Raw genomic sequence first — 17538 nt, forward strand, 5'->3', positions numbered from 1 at the left:
ACTGTCGCTGCGGCACCATTCATGATAGGTTGGCCCATCTGGAGGCTACTCTTCTTATGATGTTTGATTTTGAAGATGGTGTCTCTGCTTGAGGATCTTGACTACGGGGCAGCAATTTTGCTGCAAGAGCCCTTGGGGCAGTGCCGTGCTGGCGATTGTGCAGCTCATGGGTGCTGCCGTGCTGGCGACTGCGCAGATTGTGATGCGCTGACATCCTGCACCTCCATTTGTGGGTGCTGCCGTTCTGACCACTGCTTCGTTTACGCGCCCTGACGTGCTGGCGACTGCTCCACTCGTGGGCCCTGCCGTGCTGGCGACTGCTCCGCTCGTGGGCCCTGCCGTGCTGGCGACTGTTCGGCTCGTGGGCCCTGCCGTGCTGGCGACTGCTTGGCTCGCGGGCCCTGCCGTGCTGGCGGCTGCTCGGCTCGTGGGCCCTGCCGTGCTGGCGGCTGCTCGGCTCGCGGGCCCTGCCGTGCTGGCGCCTGCACGGCTCGCGGGCCCTGCCGTGCTGGCGGCTGCTCGGCTCGTGGGCCCTGCCGTGCTGGCGGCTGCTCGGCTCGCGGGCCCTGCCATGCTGGCGACTGCTCGGCTCGCGCGCGCTGTCGTGCTGGCGACTGCTCGGCTCGCGGGCGCTGCCGTGCTGGCGACTGCTCAGCTCGCGGGCGCTGCCATGCTGGCGACTGCTCGGCTAGCGGGCGCTGCCGTGCTGGCGACTGCTCGGCTCGCGGGCGCTGCCGTGTTGGCGACTGCTCCACTCGCGGGCGCTGTCGTGCTGCCACATTTATTTTAGGTAGCAGTCTTGTTAATGGTTGACACCTATTCACATTGAGTAAGTGACCCAGTGTTGTTCCTTACCTGATAGAAATGCACGAGTTTTTCTTTCAAAGTAGTTTTTTTGTTTTTTGGGAGGGCAGTTTATATTTTTATTGGAACTTAATTTTAAAATTGTACCCGTTCTTCTGTCATTCAATTAAGTTATGTGATGTTGGAATACTTGAAGTTGCTCTTGAGAGCCCAAGTTGGAAACCCAACTCGTAGGTTACAGACATACGGAGCAATAATGTGAATGTTACACTCCAGTTATTTAAAATGAGTGGTAATATTTACTCACAACATATGGGTTGTTGGCTGCTGTACCCGGTGCAGGGTGTCATAATGGCATCTGCTCCGCTCCTTGGCAGCTGTATGCTCCTTGGCCCTGTTTACGGTTCAGCTGTCCCACTAGGGTGTAAAGGGGGGAGGGTTGTGCTGTCTTGCAGGTTACTTCCCTACACACCAACACTGTCATCTAGGCAACTGCTCCTCTCCACGGGTGCACTCGTGCTGTCGTCGACTCCACTCGTGGTTCTCGAGTTTGGTAGGTGCTCGTCTGGCGAACATCAGCTGTGTTGAGAGGCTGGACAGCTGCCCAACTTGGTGGCCATATCAACTGATCTGCTCACCCTTGGGAGCCATCTGGTATTGCAGCTGCCCTGCAAGCAGGTTAATGTCCTGCCTTCCTTACCTTGTAGAGTGTAATTTGTAACCCACTTTTATTTTAGACAATAATCTTTTTAATCAGTAACCCTCATTCTTATTAAATAATAGGTCCCAGTATTGTTGAAATGTTTTTTCTATATGTATTGTAGGATTGCGTGGTTTGTTGATTTTAACAGTACAAGTTATTCAGAGTTTTTAAAATGTACCTTAAGAAATAGAATTCCTCTCTTTTAGGCAGCCAAAACATCTCTCGTAAGCATTCGTTTGAAATTTTATTGTAATGTATTGGACTACTGTGATTGAGTATATTAAAATGAAAAATGTGTCCGTTCTTATATCATTGGGGATCAGTTAAGCCATTCAATATTGACTACTCAATATTGAGTCAGCCAATATTGACTACTCAATATTGAGTGAGTCAATATTGAGTGGAGCAGTCAATATTGCCTGCTTCGCTCACGGGCACTGACGAACTGGCAACTGCTCCACTCGCGGGTGCTGCCGTGCTGGTGACTGCTCCGCTCGCGGGCGCTGCCGTGCTGGCGACTGCTCCGCTCGCGGGCGCTGCCGTGCTGGCGACTGCTCCGCTCGCGGGCGCTGCCGTGCTGGCGACTGCTCCGCTCGCGGGCGCTGCCGTGCTGGCGACTGCTCCGCTCGCGGGCGCTGCCGTGCTGGCGACTGCTACGCTCGCGGGCGCTGCCGTGCTGGCGACTGCTCCGCTCGCGGGCGCTGCCGTGCTGGCGACTGCTCCGCTCGTGGGCACCACAATGCTGCTAGCTGCTCTGCCTGTGGATACCATCGCGCTGCCGTCTTCTCCGCTCTTGGAGGATACCGCGCTGCCGACTGCTCCGCTCGTGGCCGCCGCTGTGCTGCCGACTGCTCTTGTCGCGGCCTCTGCCGCGCATCCAACTGATCCACTCACGTTCACCGCCTCGGTGCCGACTGATCAGCTCGCGGACGCAGCTGCGCTGCCGACTGATCAGCTTGCGGACACCACCGCGCTGCCGACTGATCCTCTCGTAGACACCGCCGCGCTGCTGACAGATCCGCTCGCGGACACTGCTGAACTTGCATCTACTCCCGTCACATGGCCTTTCAACAGCTCCACTCGCGAGGAGCTGTGATGCTTCTGTCTGCTCAACTTCGTGTGGTCTACTGTGCGTATCTGGTTAGCTCCTTGTGGGCCATTGTGGTCGTATCTGCTTATCTCCACAGGAGGCTGTCTTGCTGGCATCTGCTCAGTCCGGGGTATTTTGGGTTCGGTAGGTGCTTGCCAGGCCAACAACTGCTCTGCTCAGAGTGGTGGCTGGACAACTCGGTCGCCTTATCAACCGATCAGCTTGCTCTTGGAATGTTGCCATCAGATATTGTATCTGCCCTGCAAGTAGGTTAATGACCTGGTAAGTCACTTAATTTCGGGCAATGATCAGTTTAATGGTTAATCTCTATTCACATTTAATAAGAGACCCATTAGTGACATTATCTTTTAGTATTGTGTGATTTTCCTAGGTTCTAGGTCTTGGCTTCATTGCGTAGTTTGTTGATTTTAATGGCACCAGTCAATTAGTCCAACAGTTTTTTAAATTTTCCTTAGAAAATAATTTTTTCGGTTGTGGGCAGTAGTTAGAAATTTTATTGTAATGATGTAGATTATTATAAAGAGCATTGAAATTAAAGAAATTAAATATTCTTCTGTCACTGGGATTCATTTAAGCCATGCAGTGTTGGGCTACCTAATGTCATGCTTGAGGGCCCCAGATGGAATCCAAACTCATGGGATTCAGACATATGGAGCAGCTGCTCAAGTTGTCAAAAATGAATGATATATTTACCACAACATGTTTTGGGACTGCATTATCAGATAATAACAGCTATGTAATTAGGAACTATCAAACTAAAAAATCCAGCAACAAACATGCCTTGTCAAACATTTAAATCTCTTCCGTGAATGTTTCAGTTTTTTTCGCATAACCTTCTCATGAAGGTCAGTTACAAGCAGAGCTTTGTGAGATGGTTATGTGAGAAAATGAGATATTCAAAGAAGAGCTTTATATGTTTAATATGGCATGTTTGCTTGTAGTGTGTTAGTTTGATGGTGTCTATGGGATAGCAATGTTAAACTCTTGATAACAGGATATATAAGCTTGAAACATATTGTGGTAAATATAACTTGTAAGATGTATGGAAGTTTCTATGTCCAGGTCAACACGGTGACACCTACTGGTGGAGAACAATTGCCCTTAGCGACCAGTCTCCTGACAGTGGAGGTTATCTAAGTTGCTGCATTGCTGGTTGGGTGCTGTTAGCACAATGGCAGTTCTTCACCTGATCGGCTATTGTCGCTGGGGCATCCCCCTTATGGAAAGGAGTGTTCCTAAAGCTGTGCTTCTTATGGTTTTCCGACTCCAAGCCAGCAGCTCCGCTCATGTGATACAGCTGTGATGGGTGGCAATCCTGCTAGGAGAGCACTCATGAATCACTGCTCCACTCCCACGGTACTACTGACTGCTCTGCTCGGGGGAGCCACGGTGCTGTCGACGGCTCCGCTCGTGGGAGCTGTGTTGCTGTCGGCCGCTCCGCTCGTGGGAGCCGTAGTGCTGTCGACTGCTCCGATCGTGGGAGCAGTGTTGCTGTCGACCGCTCCGATCGTGGGAGTTGTGCTGCTGTCAACCGCTCCGCTCGTGGGAACCGTGGTGCTGTGGGCTGCTCCGCTCGTGGGAGCCGTAGTGCTGTCGACTGCTCCGATCGTGGGAGCTGTGACGCTATCAACTGCTCTACCCAGGGAATCCATCTTCCTGGTTGATGCTCCACTCGTGGGGGCTATCGACTGCTTCATTTGTGAGGGCTATCTTACAGGTGACTTCGCTACACACCAGTACTGTTGTCCAAGCAATGATCTTGTGGTAGTTGTCATTCTGGTTACAGTTCTACTTGTGGTGGCAGTTTGCTGGCGACTATTCTACTCATGGGCCCATTTCTGATGGTGATTGCTGCTCAAGGATACTGACAACATTGCAATGATTAACAACTTCCTTTCAGATATGGGGACCAATATTGAACTGTAGATCTTGTTGACTGCATTTTCCATAGTTGCACTACTTGATCTTTCCAAAACATAAAATGCTTCTGAGTGTTAAGATTCAACTTGATTGATGTGATCCAGAATGCTGTGTCTGACACCGTATAGTGTTTTAAAAGCATAGAATATTTTTAAAGCATACTTGTTTGAGGCCATAAGAGATTGAAAACATTAAATTTGTTGTTACCTTAGTTGTGGAACTTTGGACCTCATTATGTGTTAAGGAGTTCGAGTGTGAGGCCAGTATTGCATTCCACTCCCTGGAACTATGGTGCAGTTTGCAGTTCACTGTGGATTTAGGATGTGAATTTCTGTTGTGAAATGCACTGAAGAACTTGATTGTAGGAGATTTACTCTGTTGTGTACTGTGTGGTACAGTTCAGACCTTAGTTGTAATGTCTGGCAGACCATGGGCATTTTGTGCCTTGTACACAGTGTTTCAGCACGTTATGATATCCTTTGCAACTTTGCTTATCAACTTGGGTGCTGACATTGTGCAAAGTGGAATGCAGCTGATTCTCCACTAGTCTCCAATCATTGGTCAGTTGGACCACTGCTAATTCAGTGCTTGGTTGTAGCAGCTGTAGCCACTCGCAAGCACATGCCTCAGTCTCTCTGCTCTGTAGGCATTTTTTATACAAAATAGTGTACTGTAGTTTAGGTCCCTTGCTGCAGTTTAATATGCTTTTCAGTTTTGGCTGATGTGGATCTCTTATCAGATGCTGTGTGTGCAGGGAGCTTTTTGTCATCTATGGCGTTGTCTCTTAATGTATGTGCTAGGCTGGGACTGTTATCACCACAGTCTGATTGATGCAACAACTGCTCGTACCATCCCATGTCCCAGTGTTATATTTGTTAGTAAATTGTTAAACACATTGTTTTTTAAGTGTTTGTGTAGTGTTGTGGTGTTTCCTACAGTTACAGGTGCTTCAGTTTCCTGTGGTGAAATTTGCTTTGGTTGTCAAACGTACTCGTGTTTTTTTTTTCGATAACAATTTCTTTTGTGCATTTATCCAAGAGGTCATAGGTTAGCATGTGCAGTAATTCAGCAACTGTGGGACGAGGATAGTGACCAGTTAATACAAATTTAGTTCCAGAAAGCAAAAACAGCTGTAATTGGTTCTTTGGATAATCATATAGAACTGTTAAACAGGGGATGTCAAACCATTTATCAAAAATTCATCAGATACAGACAGTTGAATCTGACTGACCACTCAGCCAGACCAATCCGTTCAATTGGTCCATCTCTGAACGGGTTCCTTATATGGTCATACCTATTTGCTGTGTTCAAGTTTCAGTTTACCAGGACCACAACCAAGACCACAGACAAGTATGTTTTGTAAGCTATGTGCATGCGCTCTAGAATGTTTACCTTGTTAATATTTTGGTTGTACCGTGATTAGCTGGCCTATCTCCATATTGTTCAACGCAGAAGTGCCCAGCTTTTTTCTTTTTTCTTCTCTTTTCTTTTTTTTTCTTTTTTTTCATTTGGCCTGGAGGTATCCAGGATTTGTCAAATTTGTCATGGAGGTGTCCAAGGTACATCCAGGGATCATCGCACTATATGTCGCCGAGGCGGCTGGATTTCACTGCCACATTCATAATAGAGGTGTCAGGATTTGTCACAGAAGTATCTGTTGTTTGTCGTGTCCAGGATTCATTGCACCATTCATCACAGAAGGGTCCTGTTCATTGTGATGTCCAGGATTTGTCCCAGAGCTGTCCGGGTTTTGTCGCAGATGTGTCCCGGATTCATCGTGGGGGTGTCTGGGATTCGTTGCATTGTTTATTGTGGAGGCAGCCGGGATTCATTGCATTGCTCATTGTGGAGGTGTCTGGGATTTGTCGTGGAGGTGTTCTCCAGGACTGGATGCGGAGATGTCCGGGATTCGTCGCGGGACTCGATGCGGAGGTGTCCAGGATTCATTGCGGAGACATCCAGGATTCGTCACGGAGATGTCTGGGATTCATCGTGGAGGTATCCAGGAGTCATGGAGATGTCCGTGATTCGTTGTGGAAATGTCCGATCCGGGATTCATCGTGGAGTGTCCAGCGGAATTCATCACAAAGATGTCACGGTTTTACTGGCAGAGGTATCCCGGTTCGGTCTCATCGTTCGTCGTGGAGGTGTGCGGATTTCGTATCATCGTTCGTCGCGGAGGTGTCCGGGTTTCGTCTCATCATTCTACGCGGAGGTGTCCGGGTTTAGTTTCATCGTTCGTCGCGGAGGTGTCCGGGTTTCCTCGCGGAGGTGTCCGGGTATCGTCGCGGTGGTGTCTGGGTTTCGTCTCATCGTTTGTCGCGGAGGTGTCTGGGTTTCGTCTCGTCGTTCATCGCGGAGGTGTCCGGTTTCCGTCTCATCGTTCGTCGCGGAGGTGTCCGGTTTCCGTCTCATCGTTCGTCGCGGAGGTGTCCGGTTTTCGTCTCATCGTTCGTCGCGGAGGTGTCCGGGTTTCGTCTCATCGTTCGTCGCGGAGGTGTCCGGGTTTCGTCTCATCGTTCGTCGCGGAGGTGTCCGGGATTCGTCTCATCGTTCGTCGCGGAGGTGTCCGGGATTCGTCTCATCGTTCGTCGCGGAGGTGTCCGGGATTCGTCTCATCGTTCGTCACGGAAGTGTCCGGGTTTCGTCTCATTGTTTGTTGTAACGGTGTCTGGGTTTCGTCATGGAGGTATCCGGACTTTGTCTCATCATTCGTTGCGGAGGGGAGGGGGGTCTTGATTTCGTCTCATCGTTCTTCGTGAAAGTGACCTTGGTTTTTCTAGTTACATATCATTGTGGTGTCGTAAGATTTTCTTAACATGCATGACAGAGGTGTTGTAAGATTTTTTTTGGCATGCATCAGACGTGCCACAAGTCGTAGCATATCCCTGGTGCACAACGAGCTGAAAGGACGCCACATGGAACTTCCTATGGTATTATTTGTGCATCATGGAGGATATAGCGATTTGGTGCATATGGTACCAAATAGATGCCTGTCAGTTAACACATTACAGAGCGTCCAGTTCAGCTTGTACAATAAATTTGTCCATAGTTCATATTACCATGCACCATGTTCACTTTTATGGCTGGCTGCCTAAGTTACAGATCAGTATGGTTTATGTCTTATTCCTTATGGAGATGTTCATTGACTGTCTCCATATTAATTGTGAATTTTTTGTGATTCTAGTCCGTCATATGCTTATATGTAACTGTTGTCTCCTGCTTTAGAGACATACTTGGGACCTTGCCTTTCAAAAATTAAAACTTAATCCATGTGAAGGTACAGCATTGACATACAAAGGTTAGCTTGTGTGCCGTAGTGATGTCCCAGTTCTTTTTAGCATTTTCTGTTGTGCATAATGTGAATAGTGAAATATTTGGTTTTGTGTAATTGGCTCAAAGCAGGTAAGACTACATATGGTATTTAATGATGTATACTTAACATTTGGTGTTGCCTGTTTTGTACTGGTTGATATCCAAATTACATTTACTGGCAGAAATATCCCAGTAAAGCTGTGGCTTTAACTCTTGATATTGGACTGCCCTTAAGAGGTTATATGGAACAAAATTGCAGCATTTATCTGAGTATTATTTCTTTTCAATATGGTCCATCTACTTCTTCATTAGAGCAGATGTACCCTAAGAAATTCAGAGGCTGTATCACTGAAATCAAAGAGATGTGAGAGTGATGAGAGGTATAGGTAGTAACCATTCATACTGGCACACAAGTACAGTTGGATTTTTTAAAAATTTACTTGTTGATGTTAGCAGATTCATCACAGATAATCAGCACATTTTTTACACCAAAGACATAAACTTCCTTTTCAAATGTTTTTATGTACACACACTGCTTTACTTTGAAGCAGGTCTCAATTCTGCATCACATACTTATTTTTCAACATTACTGCAGGAACAAGATGTGTGTGACATGCCCCCCCCCCCCCCCCCACACACACACACACACTAAAATAATTCCAATCATGCATTCCTTTCTGGGTCTTCCAATTTGTATGCAGTCTTTTATTGCGATCGTCAGTCTAAAATTTTCACTGAGTACTGCATTAGCTTGATTATTTATCACTTCTATGGATTGATGCAGTTCTCTCACCAGGTTCTCATAAAGAAAACTCCACTTCAGAGAGAGATGGGAGCAGTCACCCACATGTAATGAAATGACCTAATTAAATTCCACAATTGACTGTGCAATTAGTACTGGACTTCCATCATTTCATTAAATTTCACAGTTCATGAGAAAGGTCTTCCTGGATAACAAGTCATCGCTCAATAACAGTTAAATTCTAGAAATGTTTTACAAAGAATGCAGTTGTGAATCATTAATCAAAACCTAACATACTGAAACATAGTTGATACCAAAATATTAATTTGCTGTCACATTGTTTTTAGACAGCAATTGGCAAGTATATATAGAGCATTACTTGATATGGTCCTGTATGTAGTCTTACATTGGTGTGTGTTTATACCGATATTGTAATGCATACTTATTTCACAGTTAATGTAATCTTTATTAGTGATATTATTTCCGTGTTCATCTCAGTAATTCATATAGATTTGGAAATGACGATAAATCAGGTCCTTATTTTTTGAAGCTTAATTTAAGCACTGCTCTATAATCAGGAAACTTGTTACTTTAAATCAGTACAGATCAATGTTCTAGCAAGATTTTTTAAAGTAGGATCAACATTTTAAAGCACCTAATACTATGAAGTTTTATGTACCAAATTCTTTTGTAAAATAAATGTTCCTCAACAAAACTAACTATGCTACATCTGTCAGTACATTATAGAAAAATAGCCTGAATAATAATACCCAGGAAAACTGAAATAATTGTAATATTTACTAGGTAATTGATATCCAAAAGTAAACTAAAAAATTGAAAACAAAGCATTTATTTACTTCAGGAATGATACCAGAGCAAATGGAGGTCCTACACTTTTCATACATTCTTTGTTCTTATGATTGGTGGCAAAACTATTATCAGTGATGTTATTGCTCTAATGTGGTTGAAAAGTTGCATTGCTCCATGCCATAAACTTACTAGTGTTGCTTGTGAACCTTTCATTGCAGTTCCTAGTGTGAGTGTCCCATTAAAAATTCCTTCATGTGGCTGTTAATGTTTGCATTTTCCTTTCTATTATTCCTCTGTCACTTCCACCTTCCAAATAGGGAAACACTTCCATCAGAGTTCTCATTTCAGCTTATATAAGTTACTTAAACTTTGTGTGTGTGTGAGAGAGAGACTTATGGGGCACTCAACACTGAGGTTATGAGTGCACCAAAGTGGAAATTTGTATTCATGTCTTTTGATTCACATGTAATGAAAATTAACTTTAACTCTCAACTACTAAATTCTTTTTATTTTATTTATTTATTTTGAGAGAAGGTGTCTTTCTCGAGTATCTGAAGTTAAACACCAGGATGGAAAATCAGGAAACTTGTTACTTTAAATCAGTACAGATCAATGTTCTAGCAAGATTTTTTAAAGTAGGATCAACATTTTAAAGCACCTAATACTATGAAGTTTTATGTACCAAATTCTTTTGTAAAATAAATGTTCCTCAACAAAACTAACTATGCTACATCTGTCAGTACATTATAGAAAAATATGCCTCGCTCAAACATGAATTTGGTTTAGTTTATGAAATTCTTCTCATTGAACATTTGATGAGTTGTGTAAATAAGTCATATATTAAGTACATAACTAATTGCTTTGGTGTCTTTACCATTTGTTAATATTCAGTGCAGAGTATGAACACCATTATAGCATAGAATCAAAGTTTTTTTTATAACATTGGTTGGCTACATCAGAGATGGTAACGATGGTTCTGTTTTTATACTACTTTGTGAGACAGTGCACTATCTTGAATTTCTGTATGGATAATACATTAAACTGAACGTCTTCAATGGAATTTGTGCTTACATATTAATAAAACTATTGTAATCAAAGTCAGTCTTTGCATAAGAGAAATAAAGATTATATACCAGTGCTCTGGTTGAAATCCAGTCTGCAGTTTCTTCCTCATTTTAGATACTTCTTGCTTAAATTAGAACATCTTGTGAAACCTTTTGTGTTCAATTCTTATCAGCCCTTCAGTATTATAACCACAACTCTATTTCATGTCTGCGATTATTTTATGTTTCAATTGAAGATCACACTGCACAACAGTAATTTGTTGTGTATTGGCACTGTGGGAAACATTTCTCCATTATGGGAAACCCATTGCTCCATAAATCTAATGAATTGTCAATAACTGACAAGTGTCAGCAGTGTCATGGCAATATTTTTAATCCTTTATTACTTGATGTTTAGTATATGATGGTTGTTAGTATATCAATTATTTCCTTTGTCGAGAAAACAAGATAATGAGGGTTGAAGTATTTCCAGTGTTTTCTATTTATCAAAAAAATAAGTAATGTATGAATAAAAATTAATGCTAATAAAGGAATAACATTTTCTAAATGTGTCTACTGTTGTATTCCATGCATTCTGTATCTAGTTCCTATGTTTCCTGTCCACCTGGAAATGTTTACACAGCTTTATAGGAATTGAAATGTAGTGAGGACTTCTAGAAAATTGGAACATTCCAGAGAAATTGAATTTACTGGAATAGTTTAGGGATTCTGAGACTGGGGAAAATTGAACTGTCTCATAATGGAAAGATGTGTACTGAGTAATTTTGTTGCAACTTTCTCTTGGGATACTGCTTCGGAAACGATTGTGGAGACGCATGAGGAAAGGTGAGGAAGTGTATCGAATTGCTGCATTGTTTGGTGTTTGATCGTGGGTCATTCGCAGAGCTCAGGATTGTTTGTTGTTATACATGGGTTCTCCTAATGCAGGTCCATTTCCTATTGTGTAATTATGTCGTGTGCATAAGAATTTGTCAGGTAGCAGTGAATTTGCCGTTCACCCGAGAGCAAAGTTTGATTTTTTTAATTTAAAAAATATGTACAAGTACTGATATCTATTTGAACATCATGTTTTGCAAATCAGTGTTGAATATTGAGGCTTGGTTCAGGAAAAAAATCAGTCTTCTGTATCAAAGGGTAAAAAAAAAAAAAGAAGACTAGTTTATTACATTGTGAAGAGTAAATAAATAAAAAAGAATCTTCAATGATGTTGAGTTTACACTGTGATGAAATTTTAAATTGAAAGAAAACACATTCTCTAGCATTGGAAGCATGTGTCATCTCAAGTCTTGCACAAAAACAAAATCGTAAGTTTATATACTACACTCCTTTTCAGTCAATAATAGTCTGTGGAACTATATTCTGGAGTAATTCAATATATGGGAAGAAAGTTTGATTTGTACAAAAGTGTGCAATTAGAATATGATGGTGTGTTCATCCACAATCGTATTTTAGGTAATTTAAGAGGCAATGGGTTTTCAAAGGAAAGCATACAATTCCTTATGGAATTTGTTCTAAACAATCCAGTATAGTTATGCACATATAACTGTGTCCACAATGAAAAGTTGATAACGGCAGTACCCATGGGGTTGTTTGAAGCAAGTGCTTACCCACAAGAGCATTTTTTTGATATTGTGTGTTACATGTTTACTTAAATTCAAGTACAAGACCATATATTATAAACTAAGACAGAACAGTTTACATAGTAGACAGTGCATTCAAATGTTACATATGAAACATCTTTACTAACATTTGGTGTGTTTGAAAACACAACAGATAAAATGAAGTGTAATCTTCACAGTCTTAAAAAGGTTAACACTTAACGGACACGATTATATCTCCATAACTGTATTGGATTGTTTGGACCAAATTTTGTAAGGAATTTGCTTTATTTTCAGTATCTATTTCCTCTTACATTACCTAAAATACGACCATGAATAAACATTCCATATCCCTTCGATTATAAAACCAGAAGAAAGACACTTGTCATACAATGAAACCTACCTGTTGTGGAAGAAATCTTGGTAGCTACGCAGTTTTGCAGGATCACCACCTGAAACTTTCTGCTGTAGGACTTATCCTTAAAATGAATAGCCAGAAGCTTCTTTTTAAGTTCACAATTGGAAGTTTATGAATCTTTAATTGTGTCTTCAAGATGCTACCAATGATGACCAGGTCTTTTTGCAGTCTCTATAATGTTTACACACAGGTACTTCGTACGGATGTACGTGGAATGTAATAATTCTTATTTCTTCAAAAAGTAAAATTTCATTCAGTGTACATGAAGTGATCCACATTGCTTCACACGCAATTAAATAGAATGGTTACTGTAGCTGCAAATATTACTCCGTGAACCAAAACACAGAAGTTACATCAGATGAAGACTTAAGAGCAGACGGAACAGAATGAGCAAGAGTACAGTCTGACTGAAAATGGCACAAGCCTTATAAACAACACTCACTCCAGGATATCACTGAACTTTGTTGATTTATAATAATTTGCAAATTCTATAGGTCAGAAGATTAATCTTTTATTGGCCATTATTTTGTCGTCATATTTCGTTTGTATATTATTGCTCATGAGCAACATCTATAAACTATGTAGAACTAATTTATGCCTATGCAATGGGAATCACAGGTTTATGACCATGGCATCTATCAGGTATGCTAAAATTTAGTAATTCTTAATTACGGACCCTTGCACTAATTGATATAGATGTCATTGTGATAGTAAAAATCAGGTGATTAAAAGCATGTCGAGAGATCATGGAAATTTAAAGTAGTTTAGCTATAATTGGCACTGACACTTTAGTTGAGCTTAATATAAATACCTTACTGAAAAGACGAAAAATAGCTGTTTAATTTGGATGTGGTCTTTCATTCCAAAATTACCTATTAACTTATAAGATTTTCCATATTGCTAGATAACTGCAATAACTTTTGATTTCCATCATTTCTGACAGATTTATGTAGCTCATTGCAACCAGGATAACAAACTGAATATCTGAATAATAAAGTTTTGTGGGGAGAATTTGTTTTTACCATTCTGATTATATGCACAACTTGTGCGCAATGTATGAACATAATACTGGAATTTTGAAAAGAATATTTGTGTAAATTTAAATAGGAGGGTGGGTGTCAACCTGCTTTGTCACAACTCTTCATTAAAATTGACTCTGCAAAGACTAAATAATGCTGCTACCAAAACCTTTGATCAGTTACCATATACAAAATGCCCAATAGTTAACCTGCTCACTACACATAATTAGGAAGTATTATAACAGTTATTCCTTGAACATATAACTAACTACATCACGTGTGTGGGTGTACCACTTGTGTTACATCATTCATTTGTGCCCCACAGGTACAGAAATTTATCATCCATGTACCCAGATTCTACAGGAAAAAGAAAATAACTAAGTTTACTAAATGAACTCACAGAAATTGATACATTTACTCATAGTTATTACATCAAGGTACTTTTTGACCATTTAGATGATCCACATTATGTGAAAGCATTATCACTTTAAAACAAGTTTATAATCTGAGATAGTTCTTTCATTTCAAAAGAACTGTTTGTAACTTCACTGTCATAGCTCGTGAAATAACCGGATCAAGTTCTAAGTTACATCTGATTACTATCCATGTATTCATTTGATACTCATTTCCTTAAATGTACAAGAGTTGTTGTGATTATCACCCCTGCTGTTTCGTAATTGCTAGGTTGGGCCTTTCATCTAATGTCTCATTCACATTAAATCATTCTGAATATTAAATACTGCTCAACTGTATACCCTTTACAACCTAGATGTTTGCTGTGTCTAGACACTTAGGGAATTTTTGTCATAACATTTTCTTTTTACAGTTACATTTTGAGCAATTGGTGGTGCTCAAAAATGCAAAAAGAGAGTGATCTCGACTACTTCAAATTAAAGAGAAGAAACATGATTTAATTTGCCGTACTGACAGAAGTTGAGTGTTTCTGAAACTGAATACAAAAGACTAACCTTGGTACCTATCAAGTAGTGTTAGACACATACTGAATGGGTGTAAGATGCAATAAAATTATTGTTTCTAAATGAACAAACTTTTTCCCGTATACTGGATTTCACCTTCAGATCATTTTTCCCATCTATCAGAAAAAATTTTAGATCATACAAATGACAGCACTGTGCAAATGGTTACACCGTGGAAAGACATGCAGTCTCATGTCTTATGATTGGAGAAACAAATACAAGAATGGATCAGTACAATAATCCCCCCCCCCCCTCTCTCTCTCTCTCTCTCTCTCTCTCTCTCTCTCTCTCTCTCTCTCTCTCTCACACACACACACACACACACACACACACACAACCACAGCCACAGTGGTATGATGTGGAGGGGGTAGACATAATTTGTTAGTTGGTTATATAGTGCAATAAGAATATGTGGACATCAGTGAATGAGTGAGAGGTGACAGGACCATAATTTAGAAAAAGATAACAGAGTGATTTACTATATCAGTGTAGTGATCAAATTGTTTTTTTTTAACTACTGTATTGAAACCAATCAGTCCCAGTTATCATTTTTCAGGTTTACATGCCTGTGTTACAAGTTGATAGCAAATAAATAGCCTAGATAAGGAAATAACAGGAATTTATAAAATATGTGGAAGGTGATGAAAACTTGATACTCTCAAGAAGTGAATAGAATCTGACAAGTGACATGACTACAGCACCTCTCACTAAGTTCTATGTTCAACTTCCAGTCATAGTACAGTATTTTTGGTTTATATATTCATGAGGGAGAGGAGGAGAAAGATTAACTGTGCTAATGAAGTCAACAATAACTGACTCGCATCCGATACACATACCGAGGGATTAGGCATTTCAAAATATTCATTTAGAGAGATATTGTCTGAAGGATGGTTCAGTCTTAAGATTTTTTTTTTTTTTTAATTTTGGCCAGTTTATATTCTGTCAGCTATTGAAAGTATAAGTCAGTTTGAGGCAAAGTGAAAAATCTATAAACTGATAAAAATACTGGGTGTGAAAATCACATTAGCATTTTAATCAGAACAGTAATGCTTTATTTAATTCCCCAGTTTGTAGTGCTCATGCTTTCAATAAATGCAAAAATCTAAAAGAATGTTTTTAGTCATAAATTATAATTTTCTGAAGTAATTAAATGAGATTATTGCTCTATCTTAAGACTTTTGAAACAGGAAATGTGGCGTGATTTTTTGTACCCTTTGTTGAATAGATTGGTTGTGATGAAGGTTGTTGGTTGTGATAATTCTTCATTTTTTTCATGTTCAGGATTTGTGATTATACACATGATGTTGAATAGTTTTTATACTTTTCAAACAGATTTGTTTATTGAAAATTTTCACTTCTAACAACTCAGATACTTTTACAACTCACTAACTCAAGAATCATCGAATTGCAGCCTATGAGCTACGTGTGGTCTGGATCAAGTGTGGCCCGTGATTCTGAGCTGTATTTTATAATAATAAGCATATAGCAATAAAAAACACTAAGCCTGGGAATGACAACTAATATTAAGAGCTTCTTAAGAGTGTAGTTTTCCTGTTCAGTTACAAACAAATATACATACAGAGAGTAATATTTTTAAATTTGCTTAATTTTTATCAACATTATTGGATTCTACCATGAGCTAAGTATAGTTGGTTGCTTACTTCAGGGGCAGACGGTTAAGTAGCATGGCCATTGTGGGCTTAGAGGGTGTTGGTCGCTTACTTCAGGGGGAGATGGGTGAGTAGCCGACTGTGTGGGTAGAGGGGGATCTTGCAGTACTGACAACTCACAGGCATGTGTGACTTGTATAGATAAGTTGCTATAATATAAATTTTGACACTTAGGTAACATGGATTTATGAATGCACATTAGAGAGATGGTAATCGTCAAATGCAGTACAAATTTGTAGCAGGGAGTAAGAAAATAAATTAAGGCTATTGTAATTCAGTGGAATGAGTAGGAGAAAAATAACATTAAGACATAAATTAAACATTTGTGATTGTGTCTCATAATGCTTATAGTATAACTATAATTATATAATTGACATTGAAGTATGGTGTCTGTCTAAAGTAATGTGAAATATAGAAATACACAGGTGAGATCACTAATCACAATTCTATTTTTAAGACACAAAAGAATTACAGTCATTGGGTGTGAGTGGGCATTGATTTAAATCAATGGGGATAGCTGAAAATCTGTTGCAGATCAGGATTTGAAGCTGGGTCTCCTATCCGAAAGAACAGACACCACATGAATTAAACAACATCATTATACACCCTTTTAGACTAGCTAACTCTTACTGTAGGGAAAATGTCAGAAGTGGTGGTGTCTGTATTTATACAAAGACAGGGATAAAATTCAAAAGGAGATGTGATATTGAAAAGTTAGGTGTAGAAAAGCATTTTGAAGCAGCTGCTATTCAGTTGTATAGTAAGCAAAGGAAAATGATAGTAATGATTGTGTACAGGTCACCATGTGGAGATGTAGATAAATTTTTTTCAAAACTAGAAATTATGTTAAAAATTGGGTACAATGAAAAAGCTACTGTGCTTCTTTGTGGGGATTTTAACATAAATCTTATGTGCAATAGTACAGTTAAAAGATAAATTTCTGAATATTTTACAGAGTTTTAACATGTTACCCCTTGTAATAGGTCCTACCCAGGTAACACACACATCACAGACCCTCATAGATAATATATTCTCAAACATAGATTCCGATGAAGTGGATGTAAATAACACTGACCTTAGTTTATCTGATCACAATGCTCTTGTGCTTACCATTCCCCCAGTGCCTGTGATAAAAACATCTTGCCACACTTATAAAAGAATTTTTTCTAAAGAAAACTGCACACATTTTGTTAACTGTCTAACCAATGAAAGCCGGACAGATGTGAGATCAGAATCAAGTGCAAATAATTCATATAATACCTTTTCTTCTATATTCATGTTACAATTTGAAATGTGTTTCCCTAAGAAGTTAGTGAAGTCCAAGTCTTCAGAACAAAAAGCACACAAACCTTGGATAACTACAGGCATTAGGACTTCCAGTGTAACC

General features: G+C 40.4%; 1 protein-coding gene across 21 annotated transcripts; it reads left to right on the plus strand.

Annotated features, from left to right (window-relative positions):
• The first annotated feature begins 3078 nt into the window (after positions 1-3078).
• On the plus strand, positions 3079-11016 carry LOC126195827 (uncharacterized). 21 transcript variants are annotated; one of them, XM_049934500.1, is made up of 3 exons: positions 3079-6899; positions 6934-7035; positions 7138-11016. In XM_049934500.1, exons 1-3 carry the CDS (start codon positions 6256-6258, stop codon positions 7298-7300), a joined length of 909 nt encoding a protein of 302 aa, XP_049790457.1. In that variant the 5' UTR covers positions 3079-6255; the 3' UTR covers positions 7301-11016. The 21 variants fall into 21 exon arrangements, with proteins under 21 accessions (XP_049790457.1, XP_049790447.1, XP_049790456.1 ...); XM_049934490.1 differs by having other exon boundaries at positions 3086-6899; positions 6934-7069; positions 7104-11016; XM_049934499.1 differs by having other exon boundaries at positions 3092-6933; positions 7002-7069.
• Positions 11017-17538: the final 6522 nt, after the last annotated feature.

The sequence above is a fragment of the Schistocerca nitens genome, chromosome 7 (genome assembly GCF_023898315.1).
Source record: "Schistocerca nitens isolate TAMUIC-IGC-003100 chromosome 7, iqSchNite1.1, whole genome shotgun sequence".
NCBI lineage: Eukaryota > Metazoa > Arthropoda > Insecta > Orthoptera > Acrididae > Schistocerca > Schistocerca nitens.

Bases quoted from the DNA above. Each gene is read 5' to 3' on its own strand.
- LOC126195827 (XM_049934481.1), top strand. From the start codon at position 6,256: ATGTCCAGGATTTGTCCCAGAGCTGTCCGGGTTTTGTCGCAGATGTGT. The intron at 7,070-7,103 runs GTGTCCGGGATT...TTCGTCGCGGAG, and splicing joins TCTCATCGTTCGTCGCGGAG to GTGTCCGGGATTCGTCTCAT.